Source organism: Brienomyrus brachyistius, unplaced genomic scaffold (genome assembly GCF_023856365.1).
Source record: "Brienomyrus brachyistius isolate T26 unplaced genomic scaffold, BBRACH_0.4 scaffold35, whole genome shotgun sequence".
Classification (NCBI taxonomy): Eukaryota; Metazoa; Chordata; class Actinopteri; order Osteoglossiformes; family Mormyridae; genus Brienomyrus; species Brienomyrus brachyistius.
Window position 1 is genome coordinate 3,841,863 of NW_026042310.1, and position 26,607 is coordinate 3,868,469.

A 26,607-nucleotide genomic window follows, 5' to 3' on the forward strand; every position below is an offset into this window, starting at 1 on the left:
CCCCACCCAGCCATAACCTTAAGTAACCAAACTAAATACTAGACTTTTGGCTATTTCACTTTCTTTTTCCAGATTTTTATGAAACTGAATTTCCCCTTGTGGGGACTGAAAAAATGGTCCCCACTACGTCAAAATAACAGGCTTTTATCGCATTGTGGGGACATCTGGTTCGCATAAAGTGATAATTACATGACCACACAGACACAAACGCACACAGACAGACAGTGAGAGACAGAGCCCCCTCCTCCCCTGCCACCCATAGAAAAGAAAGTCAGGACTGATGAGACCCATCATTGTGATGTATCATTCATAAAGCCCCCCCCCCATAAATTCACCACCCCCCAGTGCCTCTTTCAGGGTGCTAACTGGCAGACGCCCCCCCCAACACCGACTCACTCGCCACGGCAGTGACTATGAGGGGGTTAAAATTGCATATAATTCCCAATAAGGAGCTTTTCCGCGATAAGAAGCCATCAGTGATCATCTTGCCGTCCGTCATACACGCGCGATCGCACGCTATTTCGTGACTGTAACGTGCTCCTGTCCCAGGAGGCTGCCACGATCGGCTCACGGCCGCCGGACCTTGAAATTACCCGAGAGAGGACTGTCTAGAGGGTAATCACCCTCAGTGCTGAGCCGGGGGGGGATGGGGGGCTTTAGAAAGCTCGGGAGGGGAGTAAGGGTTGCATCCCTCACGGAACCATCTGCCCGAGAAGCGAGGGAGACTCCCCTACAAGGTGAACGCGCACTAAGCTGCTCCTTGGGTAAAGACTATTTTAACAGCAGTGAAAATTCCGGCTCACTTCCTGCTCAAGGACACAGCAGCCCGCACGGGAAAACCGGAAACAAACGGCATGCAATTTTCCATTTTAGATTCGCTAGATCTTCAGCATGTGTCTGGTTATGACCAGTTTACCACGGCGGTGCAGTGAATAAAGCGTCGAAACGCTCGCCCGCAGACAGTGAGGCGTGCTGCGTGCTTTTTTATGAATGAAGCGTTGTAGATTCTTTACACATGAGCCAATCAGCCAGCCAATCAGAGCTCGGGGCAGTGATGCGGGCGCGGTGTGTCACCGGTACTTTCCCCCTTTTAGTCGGCCATCTGTCCCGGCCCGTTCACTGAGCCCGCAGGACGGCGACGGCACACAGAGCGGGATCGAGAATCACCGAGGCGTGCCGCCGGTAACCTCATTTCTTGCGACACGGAGCCAAATTCCCCGCCGATGCACTAAAAGCCCATTAGTACCGAGGGACCCGCTAAACTAGAGCAGGAGACAAAACCGTCATGTTAGCGATGTACTTTAACCCAGATAAAAAAAACCGGCCAGATGCAGGACATCCTCCAGGTCCTCCCCCTCGGGCCTGTTTTACCGTGGCCTTCACGTTTAGACGAGAAGCTCTCGTTTTCAGACAGACCTACAGCTCGATGATCTCTGAGACTGAGCCGAAGCTTCCACGAAAGCAGGGGGGGAGTCAGGCGCGGCACCAGGAAGGAAGGGATCGATCCCGCCCAGGGCTCGGCACGGCAGCAGTGATTAAAGGACACGGGGCCCTTAGGCAGGGATGGGCGGCAGGAAATAACACTGGGACGGTCCCCAGAAAGCAGTCAGAGGCACGGATTGAGATGGATGCTTACTTTAGGGGGGGGGGGGGGGTTCTGAGCAGCTGCACCATGTAGTAATATGGTCACAGTAATAGCAAACTGACCTCCACAAAACCGTCATACCATGCCGATTCAATGAGGGAGGGGCGGGGGGGGGGGGAGAAGATACAAGCCAAGGTGCTGACCTCAGCTGACGAGCGTGACCGGAAAGGGGCGCGGCCAATCAGTACGCGGCGACGCGGGGAGAACCAAACGAAGACAAAAACAAAAGAGCCTCACAGAGCAGGGGGGCCGGCATCCGGCGCCGACCCGACCGAGCGCAGAGGCCGGACCTCCACCCCACCCAGAGCCCCACCAGCGGGGCTTACCGACAGATCCACGCAGCTAACCAACTGCTAACCAAATTTAATAAAAGGCTAGGATGAATTTATACAGATTACTAACTTTTGGGCATCACAATGCAGCTCTTTTTAATACTTTAGCCATACTGCCGTCAGCATAAGTCGACGTCCACGTTAGTGACACGACAAATGTTTCATCTCTTATCCTAAGCCCTGGTGATTATTGCACATGTGCCATGTAATAGTGATCTGCAGCCATACGTCTCCCAAGCAGGTAGATCACACCATGAAGGAAGGGAGGGTAACGTTCGGACCTCCAGGGACTCAAAATCTCTGGCTCCCTGATACCTCGTTTCAAAGCCTCCCCAAATGTATCCGACACATAATGAACCCAGGATACGCGGTTCGTGTTTATTAGGAAGCTTGAGGTTCTCGGTCTTAGAGGAATAATAATTAATCTTCCTTAAAATGGGGGAGAGAGGCCACCCACAGCGACTAGAGGGCATGAAGAAAGCCAGAACGTTTATGCAAATACTCCAATTTGGCTCACGCCGGCTCATAGCAACAGAAAAAACACAACCCAGGGCTAATGAGCCGACAGTGAAGAAAAGGAATATAATCACACCTTCGCACCCACTGTAGAAACTGCAGGAAAGCACCTTCACGCCATTCAAACCCACGATACAGCAGTCGCAGAGACACTACATGTATTTCAGCTAATAGTGTATTTCAGTTCATCTTAGTATTTATTGCTAATTTACATTTTAATTAGCTGCCTGCCGAGAGCTTTTGCCTGACAGTACGTCACCAGCCGCTGCCACTGGCTACGTTAGGAAGTTATTGTTAGCAATTTTTCATCAGCGTCGAGGTTATTGGACGCTATAGACGTATCTGCCGTATCCCGTGTGCGGTTCCGGCCACGGGGGTGCCGTCGTGCTCCCCAGTGCGTGCTCCGCTCCCTTAGTGCCTGCTATTCGCACCGACCCGCAGAAGAGCGTCACCGAATGCACCGGAGTCAACAACAGCGCGACTGCAAATGACAAGACCGTCACCATCCACTGCTCCGTCATACCCGTATTCTGGAGTCTTCCGACCAATCGGCTGCCGATTCAGAAAGCAGTTATATCTGAATGAGAGGAGGGACAGAAGTGGAAGAAAATGGGGCCACGGGATTGGTTAGTCAAGGGGGGGACTTAATCCTGGCATTCCTGGGATGCACATCAAGCCGCAAACCACCGTGCTATGACTGCCCAACTGCCCACGGCCTGGCCTGCCCCCGGTACCAGACAGACTGGGGGACAGATCCTGAACAGGTAACGGAGAAATGAACCTCTGCTGGTAACAGACTGAATGAATGTGGCGGCACCGTTTACTGGGGACACGCGTAACTGGTTTCAGAAATCCGCCCAGCACAGATAAACATTCCCATCAAATGACACCACACTGCGAACGGAAGGCTGTGAGAGCGGACCCTCGCTGAACACCCAAGAATTCGGCGCGTCGAGTAAGAACGCAGGACAAACGTTGACTCAGGGAGAGCGAGGCTTAGTTCAAACAAAAGACCACGTTCCCAGTACCTTCGCTGAAGCCTCCAATCCATCGGGTCATGAACCAACGCTGAGGTATTTTCGTGGCTCATGTTTCTACACAAAAATGCTACGGGGATCAGCACTCGGAAAAATAATTAGCGTTTGATGACAGCCACAAAGTAGGATCAGGAGGAGGCTGGCATATGTTAAGACGGAAGCTCGCAGCACACGGCCTCGGGGGACTTCATGATGAACGAGGAGGTCTGCGCTTCCAAGGAACAAGGGAGGCTTTACGAGAGCGGCGGCTGCTGGCAGACGTGCCTCCCGAGTCACATGACCACCCATTAATTATTATTAATAATAAAAAGATCAATATAGCAATATTAACTTATGCCGACGGTCATTTATGTTATCAGTCCATTTCTTCCTGATGTTTCATGCTGAATAAAGAACAGATGCATCAAGATCCAGTCACATGTAAAATCACAGCCCTGACACCATGAATAGCAACACGATGAGACCATTCGTAAAGACGCTTTTCATTCTGGATGGGGGGAGGGGTGTTTTTCACCCTACAGTCTCACTAGTGGGGCTCTGGGTCTGTGTCTCCTATCATGGGTGAAGGCTTTGCCAGCAGCGTATCAGCCTTAGGTTCAGTCAGTCTCCTCAGTTCTTCGATCAACCAGCACACTGCTAGTGCTAGCATCACCTGGTCCCCGGACAGTGTTAGCATTAGCCAGGCTGGCTGCATACTCCAAACATCCAGATAAAACTAAATCGAACACGCGCCCATAACAATCTTTTGCATACTTAAAATGGTGCCACTACCTTGTCCGTCATGCCACAACACTAGAGTTTGCAGAAGGTTTTCGATGCAGCAGACCCACATAGAGAAGGTAAATAAACATACTGTGGTGAGTGCGAGTCATGTTATTAAAGGAGATGACGGCCCTCTTAAAATGGAACTTGCTCTCTTCATTAACAGCCATTATTGGTTTAATACTATAAGCGGCACAGACAATAATTTAAACAACACGCACGTTTACATGCTATAGAAACGCAAACATTCCACGGACAACATTATATGGTTCTGACATTTACTATTAACAGAAATACACAAATACAAATTTTTAATTTACAGCATTTGAAGTGTGGAGTGGTGCAAAGCATGGCAGTAACTGCATAATTCATCCTGTTGAACAACCCCACAGCATCAAATTTATTTGCCAATCTTATTTGCCAAGATCTCATTGTGGATGGGTTCAGAAAAAACTATAAAGTTCAAATCAAGTACCCTGCACAGGCGGGATACTGAAATGGTGATCACCGTGGTGATTGCGCATCATAACACATTGTATTGCCAAAACGACATTGAAGTACATAGCTAGGTTTAGTGTTAGCATCAGTTGGTCTCCCACAGTGTTAGCATAAACCAGCACACTCTTAGTGTTAGCATCAGCTGGTCCCCCACAACGTTAGCATTAGCCAGCACACTCTTAGTGTTAGTATCATCTGGTCTCCCAGTGTTAGCATTAGCCAGCACACTCTTAGTGTTAGCATCAGCTGGTCTCCCACAGTGTTAGCGTCAACCAGCACACTCTTAGTGTTAGCATCAGCTGGTCTCCCACAGTGGTAGCATTAGCCAGCATGTTCTTAGTGTTAGCATCAGCTGGTCCCCCACAATGTTAGCATTAGCCAGCACACTCTTAGTGTTAGAATCATCTGGTCTCCCAGTGTTAGCATTAGCCAGCACACTCTTAGTGTTAGCATCAGCTGGTCTCCCACAATGTTAGCGTCAACCAGCACACTCTTAGTGTTAGCATCAGCTGGTCTCCCACAGTGTTAGCATTAGCCATCACATTCTTAGTGTTAGCATCAGCTGGTCTCCCAGTGTTAGCATTAGCCAGCACACTCTTAGTGTTAGCATCAGCTGGTCCCCCACAACGTTAGCATTAGCCAGCACACTCTTAGTGTTAGTATCATCTGGTCTCCCAGTGTTAGCATTAGCCAGCACACTCTTAGTGTTAGCATCAGCTGGTCTCCCACAGTGTTAGCGTCAACCAGCACACTCTTAGTGTTAGCATCAGCTGGTCTCCCACAGTGGTAGCATTAGCCAGCATGTTCTTAGTGTTAGCATCAGCTGGTCCCCCACAATGTTAGCATTAGCCAGCACACTCTTAGTGTTAGAATCATCTGGTCTCCCAGTGTTAGCATTAGCCAGCACACTCTTAGTGTTAGCATCAGCTGGTCTCCCACAGTGTTAGCGTCAACCAGCACACTCTTAGTGTTAGCATCAGCTGGTCTCCCACAGTGTTAGCATTAGCCATCACATTCTTAGTGTTAGCATCAGCTGGTCTCCCAGTGTTAGCATTAGCCAGCACACTCTTAGTGTTAGCATCAGCTGGTCCCCCACAACGTTAGCATTAGCCAGCACACTCTTAGTGTTAGTATCATCTGGTCTCCCAGTGTTAGCATTAGCCAGCACACTCTTAGTGTTAGCATCAGCTGGTCTCCCACAGTGTTAGCGTCAACCAGCACACTCTTAGTGTTAGCATCAGCTGGTCTCCCACAGTGGTAGCATTAGCCAGCATGTTCTTAGTGTTAGCATCAGCTGGTCCCCCACAATGTTAGCATTAGCCAGCACACTCTTAGTGTTAGAATCATCTGGTCTCCCAGTGTTAGCATTAGCCAGCACACTCTTAGTGTTAGCATCAGCTGGTCTCCCACAGTGTTAGCGTCAACCAGCACACTCTTAGTGTTAGCATCAGCTGGTCTCCCACAGTGTTAGCATTAGCCATCACATTCTTAGTGTTAGCATCAGCTGGTCTCCCAGTGTTAGCATTAGCCAGCACACTCTTAGTGTTAGCATCAGCTGGTCTCCCAGTGTTAGCATTAGCCAGCACACTCTTAGTGTTAGCATCAGCTGGTCTCCCACAGTGTTAGCATTAGCCAGTACATTCTTAGTGTTAGCATCAGCTGGTCTCCCACAGTGTTAACATTAGCCAGCACATTCTTAGTGTTAGCATCAGCTGGTCTCCCACAGTGTTAACATTAGCCAGCACATTCTTAGTGTTAGCATCAGCTGGTCTCCCACAGTGTTAGCATTAACCAGCACACTCTTAGTGTTAGTATCAGCTGGTCTCCCACAGTGTTAGCATTAGCCAGTACATTCTTAGTGTTAGCATCAGCTGGTCTCCCACAGTGTTAGCATTAGCCAGCACACTCTTAGTGTTAGTATCAGCTGGTCTCCCACAGTGTTAGCATTAGCCAGCACACTCTTAGTGTTAGCATCAGCTGGTCTCCCACAGTGTTAGCATTAGCCAGCACACTCTTAGTGTTAGCATCAGCTGGTCTCCCACAGTGTTAGCGTCAACCAGCACATTCTTAGTGTTAGCATCAGCTGGTCTCCCACAGTGTTAGCATCAGCTGGTCTCCCACAGTGTTAGCATTAGCCAGCAAGGTCATAATGCTAGTCATTCCCCCCCACAGTGTTAGCTGGCACCTTCCTAGCAATAGCATCGAGGGGCATCAGGCCTCATTCTGGAAAGGCGGCTCTCCAAATACGTTTCTGTTGGCAGAAGTGTAAGTGATGGGGATTCTGTGCATTACCCACTGAAGGGTAATTTCCTGCCTTCTGTTTTAGGAACAGATAGCTACAAATCCCCATAGCCAGCTGCTGGAAACCCTGCACTCATTACCACAGCGCCTCCCGGGGAGGAACCACGTAACAAGCAAGGAAGACGTCTCACACAGCCGAGCCTCACCGGCACACAAAGGAAACTGGCTGCCAGAGGGAGGACAGAGATTCCAATAGACAGTTACGGGAATGAGGGAAGATGAGGAGGAAGGACAAAGGTGCCCAAGAAGAAACCGATACCAAGGAGGACCTGGATACCACGGAAGACATGGAAGGAAGACATAGTTGAAGGAGACACAGATACCGGAGAAGATATGGATACCAAGGAATATGTGGAGAAGAAGAATGGAGAACAACGTGGAGGCTGAGACGCTGGAGAGAAGATGCAGCCACCGTCAGACACCAGCACAGACAGGGTGCCATCTACAACATCCTCCCTGCGGGTCAGGGATTAATCGCACTCACCCCGCACTGCCGAGAATGCCGAAACCCATTTCACACTCACGCCGCTGACGGTGCCTCGGAGACACTGATCCAGGGCCGCGAGGAACACGGCGGCGACCCACAGCAGTGGGCGGGCACAGGCGGTGATACGGGACGACGTGCCGTGTTATCCGCTCGAGAGAGAGCCACGCTTTACAGGAGTAAGTTTCACGGCGCAAACGAGGCAGCTCAGAAATCCCCTCACTGGAGATAATCCAGTGGAGCACAGTGCGCAGTGTGGACAGGTAGTCCACACGGGGGCGGGTGCCAAACCACGGCCTCACAAAAGGGCTCCCAGTACACACCGTCACACCAATACCATGGGAGACACAACACTCCCACCCAAAACAAGCCACCACAGTCGACCGAGGCCCTCGCATTCGAACACTAAAAGCAGACTCGGAAGCGAACAATGGTGACTTTGTGGGCGGCCGCATCTATAAATAGGGCTGGAACTTCCTGTAATGACTTCTGAACTTCGGAATTACCAGCGGCGTGCAGAGAAAGGGCCCGACCAGCGTGATGAACACAGGGACCCGGCATCGACTCGACCGAGAACAGCGATATGGGATCTGGTGCGTCTGCTGTACGAAGATACAATTCAGAACCCCCCGGTTCAGCCTCTGCCTTTAGAACCTGACTGATTTAAGAGCTGCCCTTACAAGACAAAGGAGACTCATTCAGTCTCGCCTCATGCAAGGCAGTATTGAGCCTCAGAGGCTGTGTAGACTATTCTGTAAGCTGGCCCAGCACAAAGCTTCTGACTGTCTGGAATGACTGTCCTCCCCGCTTTTTGCGCAGCTGACTCTCAGACAACCCTGTCTCCATGTGTGGAGCTCCAGATGGCCTGGATTGAGGGGGGGGGGGCGAGGGGGTGGGGGACGAGGACATCCTACTTCCTCCAGGGCCAAGACCAATTCGAAACTAGGAACGCGGTCCCCCCACGGCAGCAGTGCAGCGGGTAGCTGGGCGCGAACGTTTTTTGCGCGCCGGTCAGCGAGCAAAGCTCTCGCTCGGTGGGAGACGGACAGACGTGCAGAGAGACAGCTGACCGGGCAGAGCCTCAGACAACAGCCGCTACTCACGCTAAGCACGCGGCTCCCACTAAAACCTCCATTCTCCACCCCGCCGAAACGGTACCAGCGTACATTAAGCGTTTTTATTGTACGTTACCGGGACAAAGCCTCCTGCAGAGGCTCCCACACACAATTAACGCCCCTATTCTTTTCTGCGCTCATCCTGGTGCATAACTTACACAACGAAACCTTTCTCGCAACTGAAATCGACAGTTTTATTAAAATATTTCGATTAAACTAATGCGATATAGCAATTAAGAATCGTTAATCACTCTTGACACTAGAACCTTTGTATCACACGCTAAATGCATGCAAATGACCAACATTAAAACAGGTGAATTGTCCGCAAGATGCAGACAGGTAATAAAGCAGATTCGGTAATAAAGCCATCAATGTGCGCTAAATAAGCAGCGCATCCCCATCACGGTTTGCTGGAGCGGGAGGGGGGTTGTGTGGCGGAGAAATGCTTCGCTCAGAATCGACGGCACCAACAAAGCGCTTCATTTTTATTACCCTGCAACAGTCGCTGACGGCAAACCCTCTGTCCCTGCAGCATTTACATTAACTGTCACCAAAAAGTGACACTAAAAAGCAAATATGTGCATGCATTTAATGCCCCGAGCAGCTGTTGAAAAATATAAGCGATATACCGCGAAGAAAAAAATGCATTACCTACAATAATGAAATCATTAGGCGGGGCGTAAGATAGTAAACTATTTTAAACATCGACGAGAAAACTAACAGCAAAGCTTTACACAGTGCTGTGCGGGGGGCGGGGTGACGCTTTATCTATTGTCCTGCAAAGAGTCGCTCAACGCGGATTTCTGATCCGAGCAGCCGGCTGGACGTGTAAGGATCCTGGGCAAACCTGGATGGAAATCCGCGTCGGGACGGATACAGGGACAGAAGCCACAACCCGGTTCACTGTTACGGATGATCTTACGTTTTCATTCAGAAAAACGGAGCTCACAGTGCTATGGGCATCCATGCGCTTCTACACACGTTTATCCAGCTTGCGGTTGCACGGTCCACCATGTGCCGAAATAAAGTCGGATGGATATATACGATGCATGAAAATATCCGACAATTGCATTAAGAAAATGCCACTTCCTGGACAACTTATCATACATTGTTGCTTTTTTTTCTCTAACTTTAAAAATGCAGCAATGCACTTTAAGTTCGTTACAGACTCACCTGCCTGCGTTGTATCAGTCAGATCATAGCTCATCCCGGGGTAATCTCTCAACTTCCTCCCGCTGAGGTTCAGCATGCCAGAGCACACGGCATCCTCCAGGGCACGATCCAGGCTGCGGGCCGTGGGGACGTGGTGCTGATGCTGCGGAATACCCGCCGTCCAGTGCGGGACGCTCGGGTAGTGCTGGCTCTGCAGAGCGGCGATCGCTCCCCCACCTCCCTGACTCGCCGCCATCTTCGTACAGAGACACAATCCGGCCGATAATAAACGGCGCTGCCCCTCCGCCCATGCGCACAGCGCCCGGGCCAGCAAAGGGAAGCAATGGGGTGGCAGCTCCGAAGACGGGGCTGGGCTCCCAGCAGGGGCGGGTCTCCAAGGGGTGGTGGGAGGTCCAGCTAGGGGTGCAAAGCGTGCTTTTATGTCGAGCGCACTCTTCCCAATCTATTCATCGTTGTTTTCCAGCACATGCATTTTAAGTGAACTTTGTAATTTCTTAATTGACGTTATTAAGTTACGTTGTCATTTATATAGGCCTGCTATTATCTGTAGCCTTTTATTAACACCTATTCGGGATATGGGTTTACAAGTAGGCTAATGAAGTAACTAATTAAGTTATAATTTATACAAGTTATAATATATTCTCCAGGTCTTGTATTTTTCCCTCTGGGGGGTTTGTGTTTTTGAGCGTCTGATGAAACGCAGATATGATTTTCCCAGGCGGCTTGTAATCTTGTCCTTGCCGAGGTGTCATACTCAATCGCCCTCTTTCGTTATTAGATCAGTGGCTATTTTAGGGTGTGTTATGAAGCATGCAAACGCATGTCGACTTGGGGCAGGGCAGCCCCGCTCTCCGGGGGACGACGAGAGCCTGCAGCTGTCCGCCCGGGCTGCCACCGGAGAGGTCGTGCAATTATTCTTCATATACGCTTCTATTGGAAATGTCCCGACTTTAATAACAACGCAAGAAGCCTGATTAGAATCCTAAGTACGAAGCTGTAGGCTATATAAGGAAAAGTGTGTCTGGAGAAAGTGACTTTGAAACAGAAGATTATGGGCGACAATATAGCGGAACCGGAGGCTGTGGAGGAGACCAACAGCTCGGAGAAGATTGACCTGTCACTCGGTTGGTGAATAAAAAAGAGGGGAAAATACACAAGGAAATGAACGGATCAAATTTCAGGGATTCCATCAATGCGCAAGTCATTCCTTCGATGGCCAAAATCCCTTCGGTTTCTTACAAGATATGTCCTGCTTATTTGCGAAATAACATGGATTTACTGGCACACTGTGGCAATCGTGGGGGGTGATATATGTCACAATGAGGGAGGGGGGGTGCATGCTTACAAGCCTATTTGAGCAGCCAATCATTTCACACGAATATTAGTCTGACATTAAAAACCATTTAATGTTTAAACTTGTTTGTCTTAAAACTGCGACGGTATTTGAGAGCAACGATAAAAAAACACAGGCCTCGCGTACGGCTAAATATCACATCCATGAAAGGCGACCCAATAATATGCGTCTTGTTCTCCGTTTACTCACATTCATTCTGCTTGGCTCCCCGGGGGCCTGACCACATATCTGCCGATCGGTCATTCACTGCAAACACCTTCCAGCTGTCGTTTCTCTTGCCTTTAGACGACATTATTAAACTCAAAAAAGAAGAAGAATATGTGACTCTTGGTGGCTTTAAGAGGAAGAACCGGCAGGCGAACCGCAGCAACTTATTTAAGAAGTTTAATAAGGCAGGACAGCAGCAAGGCTTCCGTTTCAGAAGGGGCGCCTACCACATGCAAGGTAAGTCCAGTCGGAACAGTCTTATTATAGCACTTTATAAAATAAGTTTATGTACTAAAAGTAAGCACAGACTTGCGCTGCTCCTTTACAGTAGGCTAGCAGTTACACCCTTACTCTCCGGTGATTTCTAGTTTTTACGGTTTTTGGCTACTTAAACATGCAGTCATATAAAGTGAATTGCACAGTTTCCCTTTACAGAGCTAGTTATTTCGAGATTTGTTACGGTAATACTTAATACTGCTTATGAAATTCTAAGCTTAGGCCTATTTAAGGCCCCATGCAAGTCGTAGTGATTGTCTGTGTTTGGGGTTGAAATCATCGGTACTCCCCCCCCCCCCCCCCCCCGCGGTGAAATATTAAACTAGCCACGTGAACTATATGGTATCACGTAATTTGACATTAATCTCAAGGTTGCCAACTTTGTTCAGATGGGTGGCGTGAAATTTTCAATTCGAGACAAGTCTGCACGCGCATTCACACGTATGTAACAGTTAATTATCTTGTGAATATATAGTCTGTAGGGTCTGCAAACGACCCCCAACGCTTTTGCTGTAGCTCATTTTAGGTTTATAACGGAATAATATAGATTTTCCGTAATATTTCTTGAGTGTCACGCCAGTCCGTGAGAGTCCGCAGCCTTGTAATCCACTCGCAGGGGCAGACTTGTAGTTCAACCCATAGGCGGCTCTAGACCCTATAGAATGCGGGGCTTAATCCTGTAGAATGGCCCCTAGTTCTAAGCCTATCCGTTCTCGGCCCCGGTATCACAGCCTTCGAAAAACCATTTTAGAAACTGGTTGTTCCGGCGTGATGTGCGGCTTTCTGGGTTAGTCCCGAAGCTGGCATGGTTCTCAGATATCAACAGCTTCTGCCGAACCGTTCGCAGGGCTCAACAGGTTTCGATACACTGGGCCACCCGTGCGCGACTTCTACAGAAGCAGGCCGTACAACCGGGGGAGGACCGCGCCTGCTCCGAAAGGAATCAGCCCTCTGAACAGACCGCAGTGGGACGCCAAGGTGCGCGCTCGTGTGCACTGATAAGATAGAATTTACTGATCCCACATCGGGGAAATTTACTTGAAGATAAACAGTAATAAATAACAAACCAACTGATACGTTAACAATAGAACAAATAAGAAAAAGTATGTAAAACTTGCGCACATATTGCACTCATGCATAGTATAATTGTACAGATGTAATGGTATATCTGTACATGCACTGAGTGAATATAAACAAACATGTTACACGTAGAGTGGATATTGCAATAGCGTAACGAACATTCGTATGTACACTCTGCATTTTAGTAAAGAAAGCCTATGAAATAAAATGAGTTGTCTGCACAGAGGCGGGTCTACATCAAATTGAGGTTTGCTCTAAACTCAGTTAAGTTTCAGGGTTGAAAAATAAATCGTAAACGGTTTTGTCCAGGTTTCCCAAAGCCTTCTTAACGCTACGTCATAATTAAGTTATCCATCTATCTTTTGGCATAGAACTTACGAATGACGTAGCATTATACGAAGGCTTCGGGAAACTCATCAATGGTTGATATCAGCCATGTCGCTAGTGCTCACTAAGGACCGCGGCACGTGAGATCGCGCTTCTTGGATGAACTTTTTGGTCTTTTCTCGCGCAGAATGCAAAGCAGTTTGGACAACGCAGCAACCGCTTCAGGGGCTCTTTCTACCAGCCCTACAGAGGCCAGCGGGGACCTCCGAGAAGGTGAGTGTTTCACAGTGTTACCAGAAACGCATTAGACGCGCATTAACGTGTGATGTACTGGTAAATGATGTTAATCTTCGCCCGTATTACGGATATATTTCATCACTGGGCCACCACACGTGTTTGATCTATTTGTTTATCAGTGTTGAAACAAGAAAACTTTTATCCTATTACAAATTTGCGTATATTTGAGCACCGTCACGGACGGTTTATTTCCCCTTGGGCCTATGGGGGGAGGGCGGGGGGGGGTCCATTTTCATTCCTCTGTTTTTATTACAGGATGCCTCTCAACCAGAATTTCCAGTATTCCCAGCAGAGACCATACAGGGCAAAGCCGGTTAAACTGAACAGAGCGGTTAGTTTAAAAAATCACAGTAGCCTACTGCTTGTAATTTCTACATATCCTTTTTACTGCCGCTATACGCATTACATTTCATTGATTTTTTATTTTTTATCTCCTGTTCTGCTCTGGGATCAATGATTTTATTCCCATTATCTATACGAGCTTGCTTTCAGTGTTTGATTAATACAAATAAGTGTTTTCGTGTATCTTCCTCGCATCTTAGCAATTAAATCGAGTCCTGTTTTTTTTTCTTCTGTAGTTTAATCTCTGGAAATGGGGCGAAAAACCGGAGCGATTTCAGAAAGTGAGAAGGTAGGGAAGGCGTTGGATGGCTTTCGGAGACGGGCTTTCCACCTCACCGTGCCTAAAACGTGTTTCAATCTCGCCCAAAGGTGGGGGAAGGCGCCCTCTTCTGGATCCATCTTGACAGTATCACTTCCGAACTCGAAGGCGAACTCAGATCCGCAGTAAGTCCTTTAGTTACATCGAAAGGTACATTATTATTTATTTAGCGACTACTGATGTCGGACATACACGTGAGGCAGAAAGTACATTATCAGCACATTTTAAGGAGGCGTGTTAAAAATGCCAGTCGGTTTTCTTTTAAATCTGCATTTGCAAATAAGCTAATAAGTATATTAGTAATATACAATATATTTAACATCAGTTTACGCAATCGCTGAGGAACAATCAGATTTGTGGGAAGAGCACAGCGGGACTAAGCGGCATTCCAGTTATGATCTTACTGTTTGTTACCACAGGGGGGCACTGTTAACATAGCATGAGTGTCCGCGTCGTTAAAGTGGTTAAACGCCTATTGCATTCAGTTAGATGAGGAGTCATATGAGACCAACCATAGAGCAGTGTTTCTCTGCCTTAGCTAATCACCGTGTTCTCTTAATCCCTCCCCCCCTGGGAACAGGGCAAACCAGCCTTCTGTGAGTGACAGGCCTCTGGGGGAAGGAAACTTTGCATCTCCCCAGCCCAAAGGCATCCCTTTGAGATTCAACTTCAAGGCTGTATCCAACCAGGTAGGACTTTCCGGCACAATCCGTGAGATTTAGCTTAGCTCGACGTTACAGGATGCAGTTAATGACAGTCAGCGGGTCATCACTGGTTGCCCAGTGTGAGAAAGGCCCTCAAGGTGTCCCTCAGTTTTGCCTGTGTGAATACGACCATGTATTTCAATAATTGTACGCCACCTGATGTTCTGGTCCTTATGATTCTCTGCCTCGCAGACCCGTCTGACGCTCAACGACCGCTTCACCAACCTGAAGATCCGCGGAGGCTGGGGACAGAGGCTGTGGAGGGGCAGGGGCCGAGGCAGCCGAATGGTCACCCTGCAATAAACGGCCTTCGGTGACTTGACCCTTCCCTGGGGGGGAGGGGCCTAACTACGTACCTCACCACTCTGATTGGCTGATTAAATGATAGCAGCTTTTAAAAGAGTGTCATATGGTGTGGGCAGAGGGTACAGGAGAGCAGATGATATTCTCACAGCTCGTCATAGCTGGTGGCCGATAAACTGTATCGTCCTGCCAATCGTCTTACATCTGACCTTTTATTTTTATCGCTTTCCTTTGATTGCTGTAAATAAACATAAAATTAATAATAATAATAATAATAATAATGGCTTCACAACCCTGTAGAATAATCACAAGAAGTAACAGACTGTAACTTTAACACTGTAGCATAAAAAGTGCCCAGAGCAGAGTAAACCGATTTGTACTGATGAGGAAATGAAAAATATTCATTGGCTTACTGCTGAATAGCATTTAATAGCATACATGTAATTAGTCATTTCTAATTACACCAGTTGTGTGGAAATGAGGTACAGGACCTACAACAATCAGAGCACTGCACTAGCAACTCAAAAGATGTGGGTTCAAATCCCAGTGAGAGAGCATAAGTCGTAACCCTTCATTCTACTGCAAGTGGCTTTGGACAGCAGTGTCAGATGAAAAAAATGTAAATTTCGGGGCTGCATATGGCTCAGTGGTAAAAGTCTCTCTGCCTGTGACTGGAAGGTTGTGGGTTCAAGTCTTGAGCAAGCCCCTTAACCCTCAGCTCTCTGGGTGCTGCTATGGGTAACTGCTCTTCGCGATCAGCTTGTTCTCACCTATAGAGAGCAAGTTGGGGGGGGGGGGGGGAGGGGGGGCATAAAGAGGATTTCCCCACAGGGCTCGATAAAGTATTATTAACCCAGTTAGTAAGTGTATCTTGGTTAAGAGAAAATTCATATGAAACCATGTTTGACAGAGTGATTAAAAACGTCGGATACATCAACTGCTGTTAAGATTCATAGTAAAAAAAAATATGATTATTCTAAAAAGTTGGTGCTTCGGTTAAGGGCAATAATGAGGCAGGAGGGGCGTGTTGGAAGTAGGCGTGTCGAACTATATGCGGACCAATCGGGGCTCACGATGCGTCCATCATTCTACAGCAGTGCCTGTCACATGTCCCTAGTGAGACGCTGTGCACATACACTACAGGGTGCAGGCTGATCCTCTGCTGCTCCCTCCTCCACCCCAGTGGAGGCACCATGCCGTTCTGTCGTCTTCCCGTTACTCCTGCCTGAGGGCCTGCCCCTGTGTGCTGGACGCGGCAATCCCATGTCCTTCCACAAGGTGGCGCAGTGCCACTGGTACGCAGGTGCACGTGTGACTGGACATGACTGCTTGGACACATAAATACTCCCCTGGTCTGGGGGGCGGGGGTGTGTGTTTCTTGTCATTTTTTCACGTTGACAAACACTTTGATGGCCCCAGTGAAGTCAGCCGAAAGGAGGACCTCGGTGTGTCCTGTCCTGAGGGCCCCTGAGGAGCGGGACAAACCATCGATTATATTTCTGGGGGGGTGACTTGGTGCTCCTGAGATACCCCTCCTCAGACTCACCTGATGGAATGACTTCTGGATCCACGCTCCCGTGCCCTACATTTGGCTTCTCCGCACAGGCCATGGGCGGGACGATCAGGCCGGGGTGTGGCGCGAAGATGGCCGACGTTACCACTGCATTGTGGGCTGGGGAAGACAAGTGGGAAATATAGACAAGCAGCTGGCATGTGCAATGGACAGGTCACATACAGCTGTGGGGAGCACCTTGGGCGGGGAGTCAGGCAGCAGCCCCCACTGTGCCACTGTGATGTGTCGAGCCCTGAGGTAGATACACGGGGGGAGAACGGGGCGGGCCAGTAGGTTCAGCCACGGTTACCTTTAATTCCTTCCCAGAAGTCATTGCGATCCCTTCGCACAGAGGCGAACTTGCTTAAATCATGGTAGGTACTCCAAATGTAGACGTATTTGTCCTCGGAGCCACTGATGATGAAGGAATAATCGTGGCTGGAAAAGAGGCAGCGTAGCAAAAAATCACAACCGGTGTCAAAAGCCATGGAAGGAAAAACCCATTTGTTTCAGGACGGGCAAAGGCGGGACAGAGGCATGCGCCTGACCTAAAGGTGGCCTTGATCTGACTGCTGCTGTTGACGTAACCTTTGTACTTCATCGATAAAGAAAGGTCCCTCAGGTCATACAGGCGGATCCTTGAGTCATTGGAGGTCACCAAAATCTGCCAGAAATAAAGCAATATCCTGCTGAGGTAAAATTTCTCTACTGTATAAATGCCACACTTACCCCTGCAGGACCTAATCTGATTGGCTGAGTGACACTAGTAAGAGCTACTCTGATTGGCTGAGTCACACTAGTAAAGGCTACTCTGATTGGCTGAGTGACACTAGTAAGAGCTACTCTGATTGGCTGAGTGAGTTGGCGTTATAGTATCAGAACACACCTTATTTTCTCCTGGCAGCGGTTCAATCCCGGTTATTTTACGGCCTACGCGGTTCCTGCCCCTGGTGGACCGCACGTGGATCTGCGTGTGGTATTTGAGGTGCTGAAAAACAAAAAAATAAATCAACTTCAGACAAACTGACTTCCCAAGCACATTCTCATCCCATCCGAACACCTTAATGTCATATGACCCTCTGTGGGTGACTGTCATTCCAGTGACTCCATTAACTACTCGCCTCAGTGTCATAGAAGATGCAGCGGCCATCATATGTGCCAATCACAGCATACTTCCCATTCTGGCAGAAATTGGCGGCGGTGATGAGGCGTGTCTGTCCGTCCACCTCATTCCACAAGGCCACCTTCTTGTCGGGAATATTCCAGAGCCGCAGCTTGCCATCCAGGGAGCCGCTTAGGAAGTACCTGTCGTCCTGGTGACGAGACGGAGGCTGGTTACCATGGTGAGCTGTGTCAGGCAGCAGAGGATTATGGGAGGGGAGCATAGGGATTGGCTCACCCTGGGGTGGAACGCGATGGCCGTCACAAAGTCGATGTGCTGGAAACAGACCAGGCACTCTCTCCTGGAGATGTGCCAGAGGCGGACAGTCTTATCCATGGACGAGGACAGCAGGAAGTAGTTCTGAGGCAAGGGAGGAGGGGCATTGGCAGCCATGACAGTTTGCATCTGTGGACCTCAGTGGCATGACCTCCGACCTCTCACCTTTGACCAGGACAGGTCCAGGAGGTCAGCGGTGTGGCCCTTGTACTTGCAGAAGGGGACCTGCCTAAAAGGGGCATGTCCGTCCTCCCCACTCGACTCCTCAAGGGTGCTGTGAATCTAGGGCAGTACAAAGGAAACGGTCTGTTTTTTTGGGAAGGTGATTCTTCAGGGTAGGTCATGGACGGGAGCTCGCATAAATCCTGCGTGCGGCCCCCCCGCCCCCCGACATCCAACACAAACGACACTTCTAAAAAAAAAAAAAAAAAAAACAGGACTCACCCCCACGTCCGTGTCCGATTTGGAGGAGCCCACACTCTCCTGCGATGGGGAGGGGGACACTCGCCCTGACCCGATGAGGGAGGGGGACAGGTTAGTGTTGAGAAGTACCACGCAAACAGCACACCGCCTCACTCCCGGGATTGGCTGAACGTTTTACACCTCAACCCCGTGAAGCTACATGGCTAAACAGATGAATATGTAACACAGTCGAGCGGGATGGCAGAAGCAGGATTCCGATGGCCGTTTAGTGAACCGTTCCATCACGGTAAATGTTTAAGACCATTTAAGTGCAGAACGCCTACTGCGTCACACACCCATTACACACCCGTTACACACCCGTTATACACCCATAGACCCTGAGAGAGTCCTCAGACCGTTGTGCTGGGGGCCTGATTTGCAGCCCCCCATGTGACAGACAACACAGGAAATGAGTCGAAATGAGTTGATATGAATTAAAAACGTGTTACTTCTTGGCCAGCAGGGGTCACTCTGGAGCCCACGGTAAAAATGCATTAAAATCAGGGCCAGATCGCCTACCTTCCGTGTTGTACTTCAGCCTCATGTGGTTGAAGTAGTCGAAGGCGTTTTTCAGGACCCAGATTCGGACCACGTTGTCCTGACCCGCTGTGGCCAGAACCCTCCCACAGTGAGAGAACTTCATGGTCCAGACCGCACCCTGGAGATACCAGGGTACAGTCATGTTCTGACGGACTTCCACTATATGGGGAGGTATCGTGTCTGTGCGCGTGGGGAGGGCGGGAAGGGGCTTTAGGGGGGGGCAACGTCGTACCATGTGCTCCCCGCTCAGGTCTTGCACCACCTTGATCTGATCGAAGTCAAACGGGCCCTTGAATCCGTGGGCGGCCTTGAACTTGACGGGTCGGGTGTAGGGCATGCCCTCATCGTCGCTGGAGGAGGGTTCGTCTGGGTCCATGTGGAACACTGGATCAGAACAGGACAGCCTCCATCAGTACCGAGCATCAGGTATGCTTGCCCGGTTCCAGTTATGGTTCCAGCCCAGCAGGTTCCAGTTGCAGTTCTACCAAGCCCAGTTGCAGTTCTCATATGGGCTGGGTACCGAACTTCAATAGTTTTTGACACTAACCGAATTGCTTAGATACTACTGAGTATTGAACGTGCCTTTTCATTTCATACCAAATTTCGATACTGAAGGAGTAAATGTAATCAGCGCGTACAGCCGAGAATACGCTATAACGCTATTAAAGCATTTTGCCCACAAATCTTCCATAAAATTTGCACAGTATAATTTGTGTTTTCTTATAATTTGCTTCAGTGATAATTACTAGCTGAATCATTTTGCAAATCGTGATTAACTTGTAGCCTAATGCATGTGAATTTCAATCACCTGTAAACATTTTGTAGGTTGTTTATAACCAGTTAACCCTCAATGGGCTCATAGGCTACTCAGCCTTTCACCTGAATCCAAACCCCATTCTGGATTTTATGTAGTGGTTCTCCTTCTTAAAGAAGAGTATCTCAATAAGATGAACCTTATTATTTTTCAAATAACCTTTTTTGAACCCATCAGTTTTAATAATAATAATAAAGTTTAATAATCGGTGTGTTTTTGCAAACCTACATGCAAACAAAGATCTTTGTTTTTAGCAATATTGTGCTTAACCCACTCCTTGCATTTGTGACTCTGCCTTCTGTCGAGGGAGGTTGAAGGACTTGCAATTCATAACAAAATGAATGCAGTTTCTTTGTCCTACAATTGTTTTTTTTGTTTTTTTTTTACCTGCGGGGCACCATCACTATCCCAGAGGGCTGCCATATGCATTCACATTCTGTACAAAGTTAAATATCTTTTATGTTTTGAGGCTGCTCAAAGTGTATAGGGGCTAAAAACTACAAATGCTAAGGGGCTGAAAACTACAACTAACAATTTCCACTGCAGCGTGTCATGGATTTTGTGAAATCGGTTTCGGAAATCTTTCAGGAACCGGTATCAGAGTCAAGGTATCTGTATCAGTATCGAAAACAGGCTCGTACCTTCATCCCTAACGCTCTTCACCTTGTTCACAGCCTTCTCCCCATACTCCTCCGCCAGGTGTTTGGCCCTCTTCACAGATTTGCCCAAAAACTTCTTGAATTTTGTGCTGAGGGGACGAACGGGGGCAATAGGAGAAACGTGACCATGCTGTACCGCCGCACGGTGCCCCACCCCGCCCTCTGTCCGACCCACCCCCCCCCCCAACTCACGTCCTCTGCCTCAGCTTCCCTGCATCCGCATCTCCCAAATGCATTGTGGGTTTGTCCTCATCGTCCGAATGCACGGCCTCGTTCCTGCGAAGGAATCAGACGCTCAGACCACCTGAGATTCAGACCTTTCTCCAGACTCAGCAGGACTCCCCATAATACCAGTTACCATGTTGTGACATATCTGAGAAGCTCTGGGTACTATGTGAGTGTGGGGCTTACATTACACCTCAAAACAGATGGGGGGGGTCGTGTGTGTGTGTGTGTGTGTGTGTGTGTGTGTGTGTGTGTGTGTGGGGGGGGCGCCGTGTTCCTTACGTCACGAATTCTTTAGTCCGCCTCATAATATGCAGAGAGAGAGGGTTGATGCCGGAGAGCAGCTTCTCCTCTGCCAGACTGAGTGGGATCTCCTCCCCGGTGTCCAGGTTCTTAATCATCACGCTGGCCAGGATCTCCTGTTCCACGGAAACAGGGATGTACAGCAGAAAAACTACTGGCCAGGCCACACCCTCATACCGCTAACACCCACTCCCTCTTTCTGTTAACAGCCACGCCTTCTTTCTCTTAAAGGGTAACTAACATCCGCAGCATTCATCCATCCATCTATCCATCCATCCATTTTCCAAACCGCTTATCCTACTGGGTCGCGGGAGGTCCGGAGCCTATCCCAGAAGCAATGGACACAAGGCAGGGAACAACCCAGGATGGGGGGCCAGCCCATCGCAAGGCACACTCACACACCAATCCCACACACTTGCACTCCTATGCATTTAGCAACTCCAATTAGCCTCAGCATGTTTTTGGACTGTGGGGGGAAACCGGAGTACCCGGAGGAAACCCCACGACGACATGGGGAGAACATGCAAACTCCACACACATGTGACCCAGGCGGAGACTCAAACCCGGGTCCCAGAGGTGTGAGGCAACAGTGCTAACCACTGCACCACCATGCCGCCCCTCTGCAGCATTCAGAGTTGGGTAATTCTGATGCAGAGTGTAAAAATCCAGACCAGGATCATGTTTCAACCAACCAGTTGAGTACTCTGTGATTGTGACTCTTCATGCTGAACTCAGCATTTTTCTTCTACAGACAAAACTAATCCAAAAGTATAATAAAATATATAATAGTAATAATTTTTTCTTCCACATGGGGAAATTATCTTTTTTGCCTGTTTCTTCTTGCTCTCTGGGAGACACGGCAAGCTTGGGGGCAGTGGGCAGCTCACCGCACAAGGTCAGCTATGGTCTGGCACCCCTGGGATCATTAAGGGTTGGGGGTCTTGCCCGATGGGTGGCAGAGGGCCGCCAGCCCTGGGATTCGAGCCAGCAACCTTTCGACACACAGATCTAATCCGCCGAGCCACACACCGTCCCCAGAACAGAATGTAATCTGTAAATGTGCGATTTTACGTTTGCATGTAGTGGGCAGCACCTGTGTCGCCTCACAGCTACATTCCTAGAGGGATTTATCTTTCGCCAGCAATGTTTAAAAGCGCAACGCCTCCCACCCTCCCTGGAAAATAACGGATCATTGTAAGGAGGAGAGAGAGTTGGTGATTCAGGAAGGGTTTCCCTACCTCGTCGGTCAGTTCGCGGCCGGAGTGGGTACGCGGGCGCCGGGGTCCTGAGGCCTCGCTTTCAGGGGTGACGGGGGTCGACTCCTCATCCTGATAAAGATGAACCAGACACATGGTTCCCAAGGCGACGTATTTTACAAACAGCTAGATGGTCAGATCTCCGGAGGACCGTTCTGTTGGACCATTAGCTGATCCGCGTCAGTGACTCACACAGCCAGGTGAGGGGCCGTTCGACTCTGGGGGGTCACAAACCAGGGCCGTCACCACCGCGTCCCCGCTGGTGGCGCTGACCAGGTCCAGGTGACACTGCAGCTCTCTGGTGACACGCCCCCCGACGTCGCTGGGGGAGAGCAGGCCGCACGGCTCTGTGGGGACGCGGGAAAATGAGGTCAGTGATAAAGGAATGGAAAGATATAATTCACTCCCACACAAAAAGCGGGGGAGGTTCAGCTCTGCGCACCTTCGAGCACCGGGTTCCGTGCGGAGTCCGGGGTAGGCTTGAGTAGCAGAGTCGCCGGCAGGGAGGGTGGGGGTGGCTTGGGGGGGCGGGATCCGCTCAGGGGTCTTTTAGTGCTGGCAACAATGTCGGGCTCTACGGGGAGGGGTCCTGCCTCGGCTCCCACCCCCCGTGTCTGCTCACGGTCAGACACTATCTGCTCCTGAACAAGTGTGCTGGTAATGTCCGGGGGTGGAGCTTTCACAGCCCCGCCCCCCTCACCTAGGCCCACTGTGGTTGGCTCCCCTAGACTCCCGCCTTCATCATAGGGGGCTGCGGTGCTGGCCCCGCCTCCCTCAGCGGCGAGGAGCAGCTCATGGACGTTGCTCTCTTTCTGACTCTCCTCGATGATGCTGTCGATGATCTGGCCATGGAGACAGGACCCTGACCTCAGAGATACCCCAGTACCTGACTGTAACAATCAGCTCCATAAACATCCGGATATACATACATCTTTTCTGTTGGAGTTTGAATTTGGTTTCGAATTGCAAATTGCAAAACATGGGGAGGCAGATTTACCTGGATGGAGTCATCGTGGGGGGGCTCGCATGAGTCTTGCGGGGTGCCAGTCCTGCTATCCTGCAGGGTGAAAGATACCAAGTTAAGGGGTTATCACTACTGACATTCACCAAGACCCCCCCCCCTCACAGACACCCCACACACCAGACGTTCACACTGACCCACCCAAATACCAAATGTTCACAGTGAACCCCCCCTCCCCACCCCCGCCCCTCAAACCAGGGGCCTGTACTACAGCTATTGGGGTAACTTATCAGATTTAAGGTAGTCTGGACAAAATGTAAGTGAACGAATATAAAGTCCGTTTAAACTGTGGCACCTTAAATCCGACAGGTTACCCCGATAAGCCAGTATCCCCGCTTCGTAGTACCAATAACAACACGAGCAGCTTCCAACCACTCAGAAAATGGATGCTGGTCACCATGGCGATGGCTCCCATTCGCGACTGAGCGCACAGATGCCATCAAATCCATCGTATCATTTCCTGCTCACTTTTCCAGTTTCATAACAACCCAGATAACCGGCGCCCCCTACCTGCAGATGGAGGATCAGAAACTAGCTACATGTGACCCTCAAGAAAGGTACGGGTTTATAATCATAAGCAAGCAAGTTAAGGGGGAATACAACTTTTCTAAAGACGAAATGGATAATAAATTATTTATTTAATGAACTGTCACCCACGGGTATCCCAGATTTATCACAGTTTGTCCCGGGGATTAAGGTAAAGTCCAGCGCGATATATCCAGTTACCATGTTGTCACAACATGGAATATCGTATGAAATCATTCCAGCAGCGTGAATGAAGTTCTTGCATCAAGCTACACGAAGACCTGCTCCTACCTTTGCTGAAGGAAGGACAAATTTCGCAGGAGACCTGGGACACAAAAGAGGTTAAAATATTACTCTGAAAAGACAAAGCAGCAACAATTATTCGCAGTGTAAGTTATCCGCTGCTTATTTAACTGGACATATCGTTTTGGCAGAAACGAGGAACATTTTAGCAGTTAAGAGCGCAATAAAATATTTGCTCAACTAAGCACCACATTAAAACCAGCTCAATTATATCCTAAGTCATATAAAACATCTCAAAATCCTTTTTTTTTTTTTTTAGAAAAAAATGGCGTTTAAATGACGTTAACGCGCTGCCGCGGCACAAGATTCATTTTAAACGATAACTCTTAAACGGGCATCCATAGAAATGTTATAAATTCAAAGGCCCGTCTGTCTTCTAGATCTGTGCTTCAGTAATTAATCTCCCAAATCTGTAGAAATGAAACAATAACTCTTTCTGCCCATTTCGCAATTAGTGAAATCGACGCTTTACTTGCATACGACCAGCATGCACATTATTATTATTATTATTATTATTATTATTATTATAATTCTTCATTCATTCATTCATTGTTATCTTACATTTGCGATTTTGATTTAAGTGTACGCCGCTGGGATGGTGGGAATTTATCTCTCTGCAATATTATTACTCATATACTATAATGCAGCGACTCCTCGGGAAAATATACTTACATGTTAGGAGAGGTACCAGCACTGACGTCCTCCGCAGCATCGTAGTACTCCTCCGTATCACTGCTGTCCGACGCCATTACCGATCGGATCATGCAAAAGCCACCCGACAGATATGATATGACACGGCCGTGCGTGCAGCGCAGGCCGGTGAGATGCGCAAGACGCGGCTGCTTCAGCAGGAAGCAGGACCGGGGGGAGGAGCCGCAGCTCGGCGCGGATACCCGCTGACAGCCACGGCCGGGAGGGCGTGTGAGAACGGGGCCACAGAGAGGAAAGACCAGAGGCTGGACCAGATGAAAGTGTGTGTATGCGTGTGTGGGGAGGGTATCTGGGAAATCTCGCGAGACACTAGAAGTCCCACAATCCGTAGGATGAAGTCTAAATGAATAAAGAACTGCTGTTATGGTGTTATTTGTATTATGAATCGGTTCGAGGATACTTATGCCTGCTTTATCGGTGTATGTACGTTTGATTAATTATGTAGTCTCTGAAATGTCCGTATAGTTTGTACTTGGGGGTGTGAATGTGCGATCCTGTCCAGTTTGCCCCAGTCGTGTCCTGTGAATTTTCTGGTCAAATTCCTGTCGCGAATAAGCAGTTAGGAATAATGAGTGGGGATGGAGTAGCACAGGAGCGTGACAAGGTAAGCCAATGGAAGATGGATGGGTAGTACACCACCTACAGGACAGGTATGGAACAGGCCTTCTTCACAGAGTAGTTTAATAGTGTGTTATTTCAAGGATTAGAAATCAGCTCAGTTATGCAGTTAATTATGGGACCATGACTGAGGAAGCCTGCAGTAGAGTAGACAAAAATCAGCTCTCACAACTTATAAGTGCACAGTTGCCACTAAACTAGCCCCACCCACCATGTGCCTCGGGAGTGATGCATCATGGGCAATATTAATAATAAGGGGCATGACCACCGTAAGCCACACCCCCTTCACACATGCAAATTAGCTCTCTTCCATGTTCGGAAAATATCTCCAACAGAGTATTTTACACACAGTCCCTATCACAAATGTTAGCAACAGTATCTGTAAATAACCTAATAACCTCTAATGTTCCCTACTTCCTGGATGGAAGAGGAACTTGGAGACAAAGCAACAGTGACATAACTAGAGGAAAGTGGATTCACTGTACTGATGAGCAACACTAGGGGGCGACCTCTCCCACATCGCCTGTTGTAATGACCTTGGGAAATGGAAAGTGACCCCTGACCCCTGTATTAATGACCCTTATAGGTCCACTCCTGGCCTGCTCCTTCAGCAGATCCTCTCGCCATTTTACCAGGGAAGGGAATATGCCATTCCTTGCCGAGTCCAGGTCAGGTCTTGAGTCAAAACATTGCAGGTCGAGTCAAGTCTCAAGTCATCTGCCCCTATGTCCAAGTCAAGGTTGAGTCTTTCCATCATTATTGCTTTCAAGTCGCAAGTCATCAAATGTGTGACTCGAGTCCGAGTCGAGTCGCGAGTCCTGTAGCTTGAGTCCCTACCTATGTCAGTTTCTTTACCTTCAGTTCAGTTTACCTGCAGCAAAAATCCACCGCAGTAAGTCATAGGTTACGTTCTTTATAGGCAGAGATGGTACAGTGACCTCACACAGTTTTTACATCTGCGTATATGCAGAGAGAGATGCATCTTTCTCAAGTCTTCTCAAGTTATAGGGTCCAAGTCGGGTCCAAGTCCTTCCATCAGTTTTGCTGAGTTGAGTCACAAGCCATCAGATTTGTGACTTGAATCAAAGTCGACTCATAAGTCAGTGAC

The 26,607-nt window shown here is 48.9% G+C and overlaps 3 protein-coding genes across 9 annotated transcripts in view; 1 reads left to right on the forward strand and 2 right to left on the reverse strand.

The window, feature by feature from the left end:
• The window catches only part of lrch2 (leucine-rich repeats and calponin homology (CH) domain containing 2), a 24,610-nt gene extending 13,083 nt beyond the window's left edge, over positions 1-11,527 (reverse strand). For all 6 annotated transcript variants that reach the window (XM_048997699.1, XM_048997698.1, XM_048997701.1 and 3 more), the window contains exons 1-2: positions 11,407-11,527; positions 9,864-10,259 (exon numbers count right to left, since the gene is read on the reverse strand). In XM_048997699.1, coding sequence (XP_048853656.1) covers positions 9,864-10,259; positions 11,407-11,509 — 499 coding nt within the window. In that variant the 5' untranslated portion in view covers positions 11,510-11,527. The remainder of the gene's footprint in view (positions 1-9,863; positions 10,260-11,406) is intronic.
• LOC125721728 (UAP56-interacting factor-like) lies at positions 10,684-15,169 on the forward strand. The gene is made up of 9 exons (XM_048997764.1): positions 10,684-10,987; positions 11,503-11,661; positions 12,548-12,678; positions 13,295-13,380; positions 13,660-13,735; positions 13,983-14,035; positions 14,116-14,190; positions 14,646-14,754; positions 14,962-15,169. Exons 1-9 carry the CDS (start codon positions 10,915-10,917, stop codon positions 15,070-15,072), a joined length of 873 nt encoding a protein of 290 aa, XP_048853721.1. The 5' UTR covers positions 10,684-10,914; the 3' UTR covers positions 15,073-15,169.
• A 307-nt stretch (positions 15,170-15,476) lies between these two features.
• LOC125721706 (WD repeat-containing protein 44-like) lies at positions 15,477-25,166 on the reverse strand. Of its 2 annotated transcripts, none has more exons than XM_048997693.1 (20): positions 24,843-25,166; positions 24,159-24,192; positions 23,319-23,378; positions 22,764-23,211; positions 22,514-22,668; positions 22,304-22,393; positions 21,045-21,181; positions 20,730-20,813; positions 20,520-20,626; positions 19,297-19,448; positions 19,044-19,182; positions 18,507-18,571; positions 18,228-18,344; positions 18,024-18,146; positions 17,746-17,937; positions 17,511-17,612; positions 17,173-17,288; positions 16,935-17,062; positions 16,619-16,744; positions 15,477-16,539 (listed from the first exon to the last, which is right to left on the reverse strand). In XM_048997693.1, the coding sequence occupies exons 1-20, from the start codon at positions 24,932-24,934 to the stop codon at positions 16,454-16,456; spliced, it is 2,553 nt and encodes an 850-aa protein (XP_048853650.1). In that variant the 5' UTR covers positions 24,935-25,166; the 3' UTR covers positions 15,477-16,453. The 2 variants fall into 2 exon arrangements, with proteins under 2 accessions (XP_048853650.1, XP_048853651.1); XM_048997694.1 differs by having other exon boundaries at positions 22,764-23,163; positions 24,843-25,165.
• Between the last annotated feature and the right edge of the window lie 1,441 nt (positions 25,167-26,607).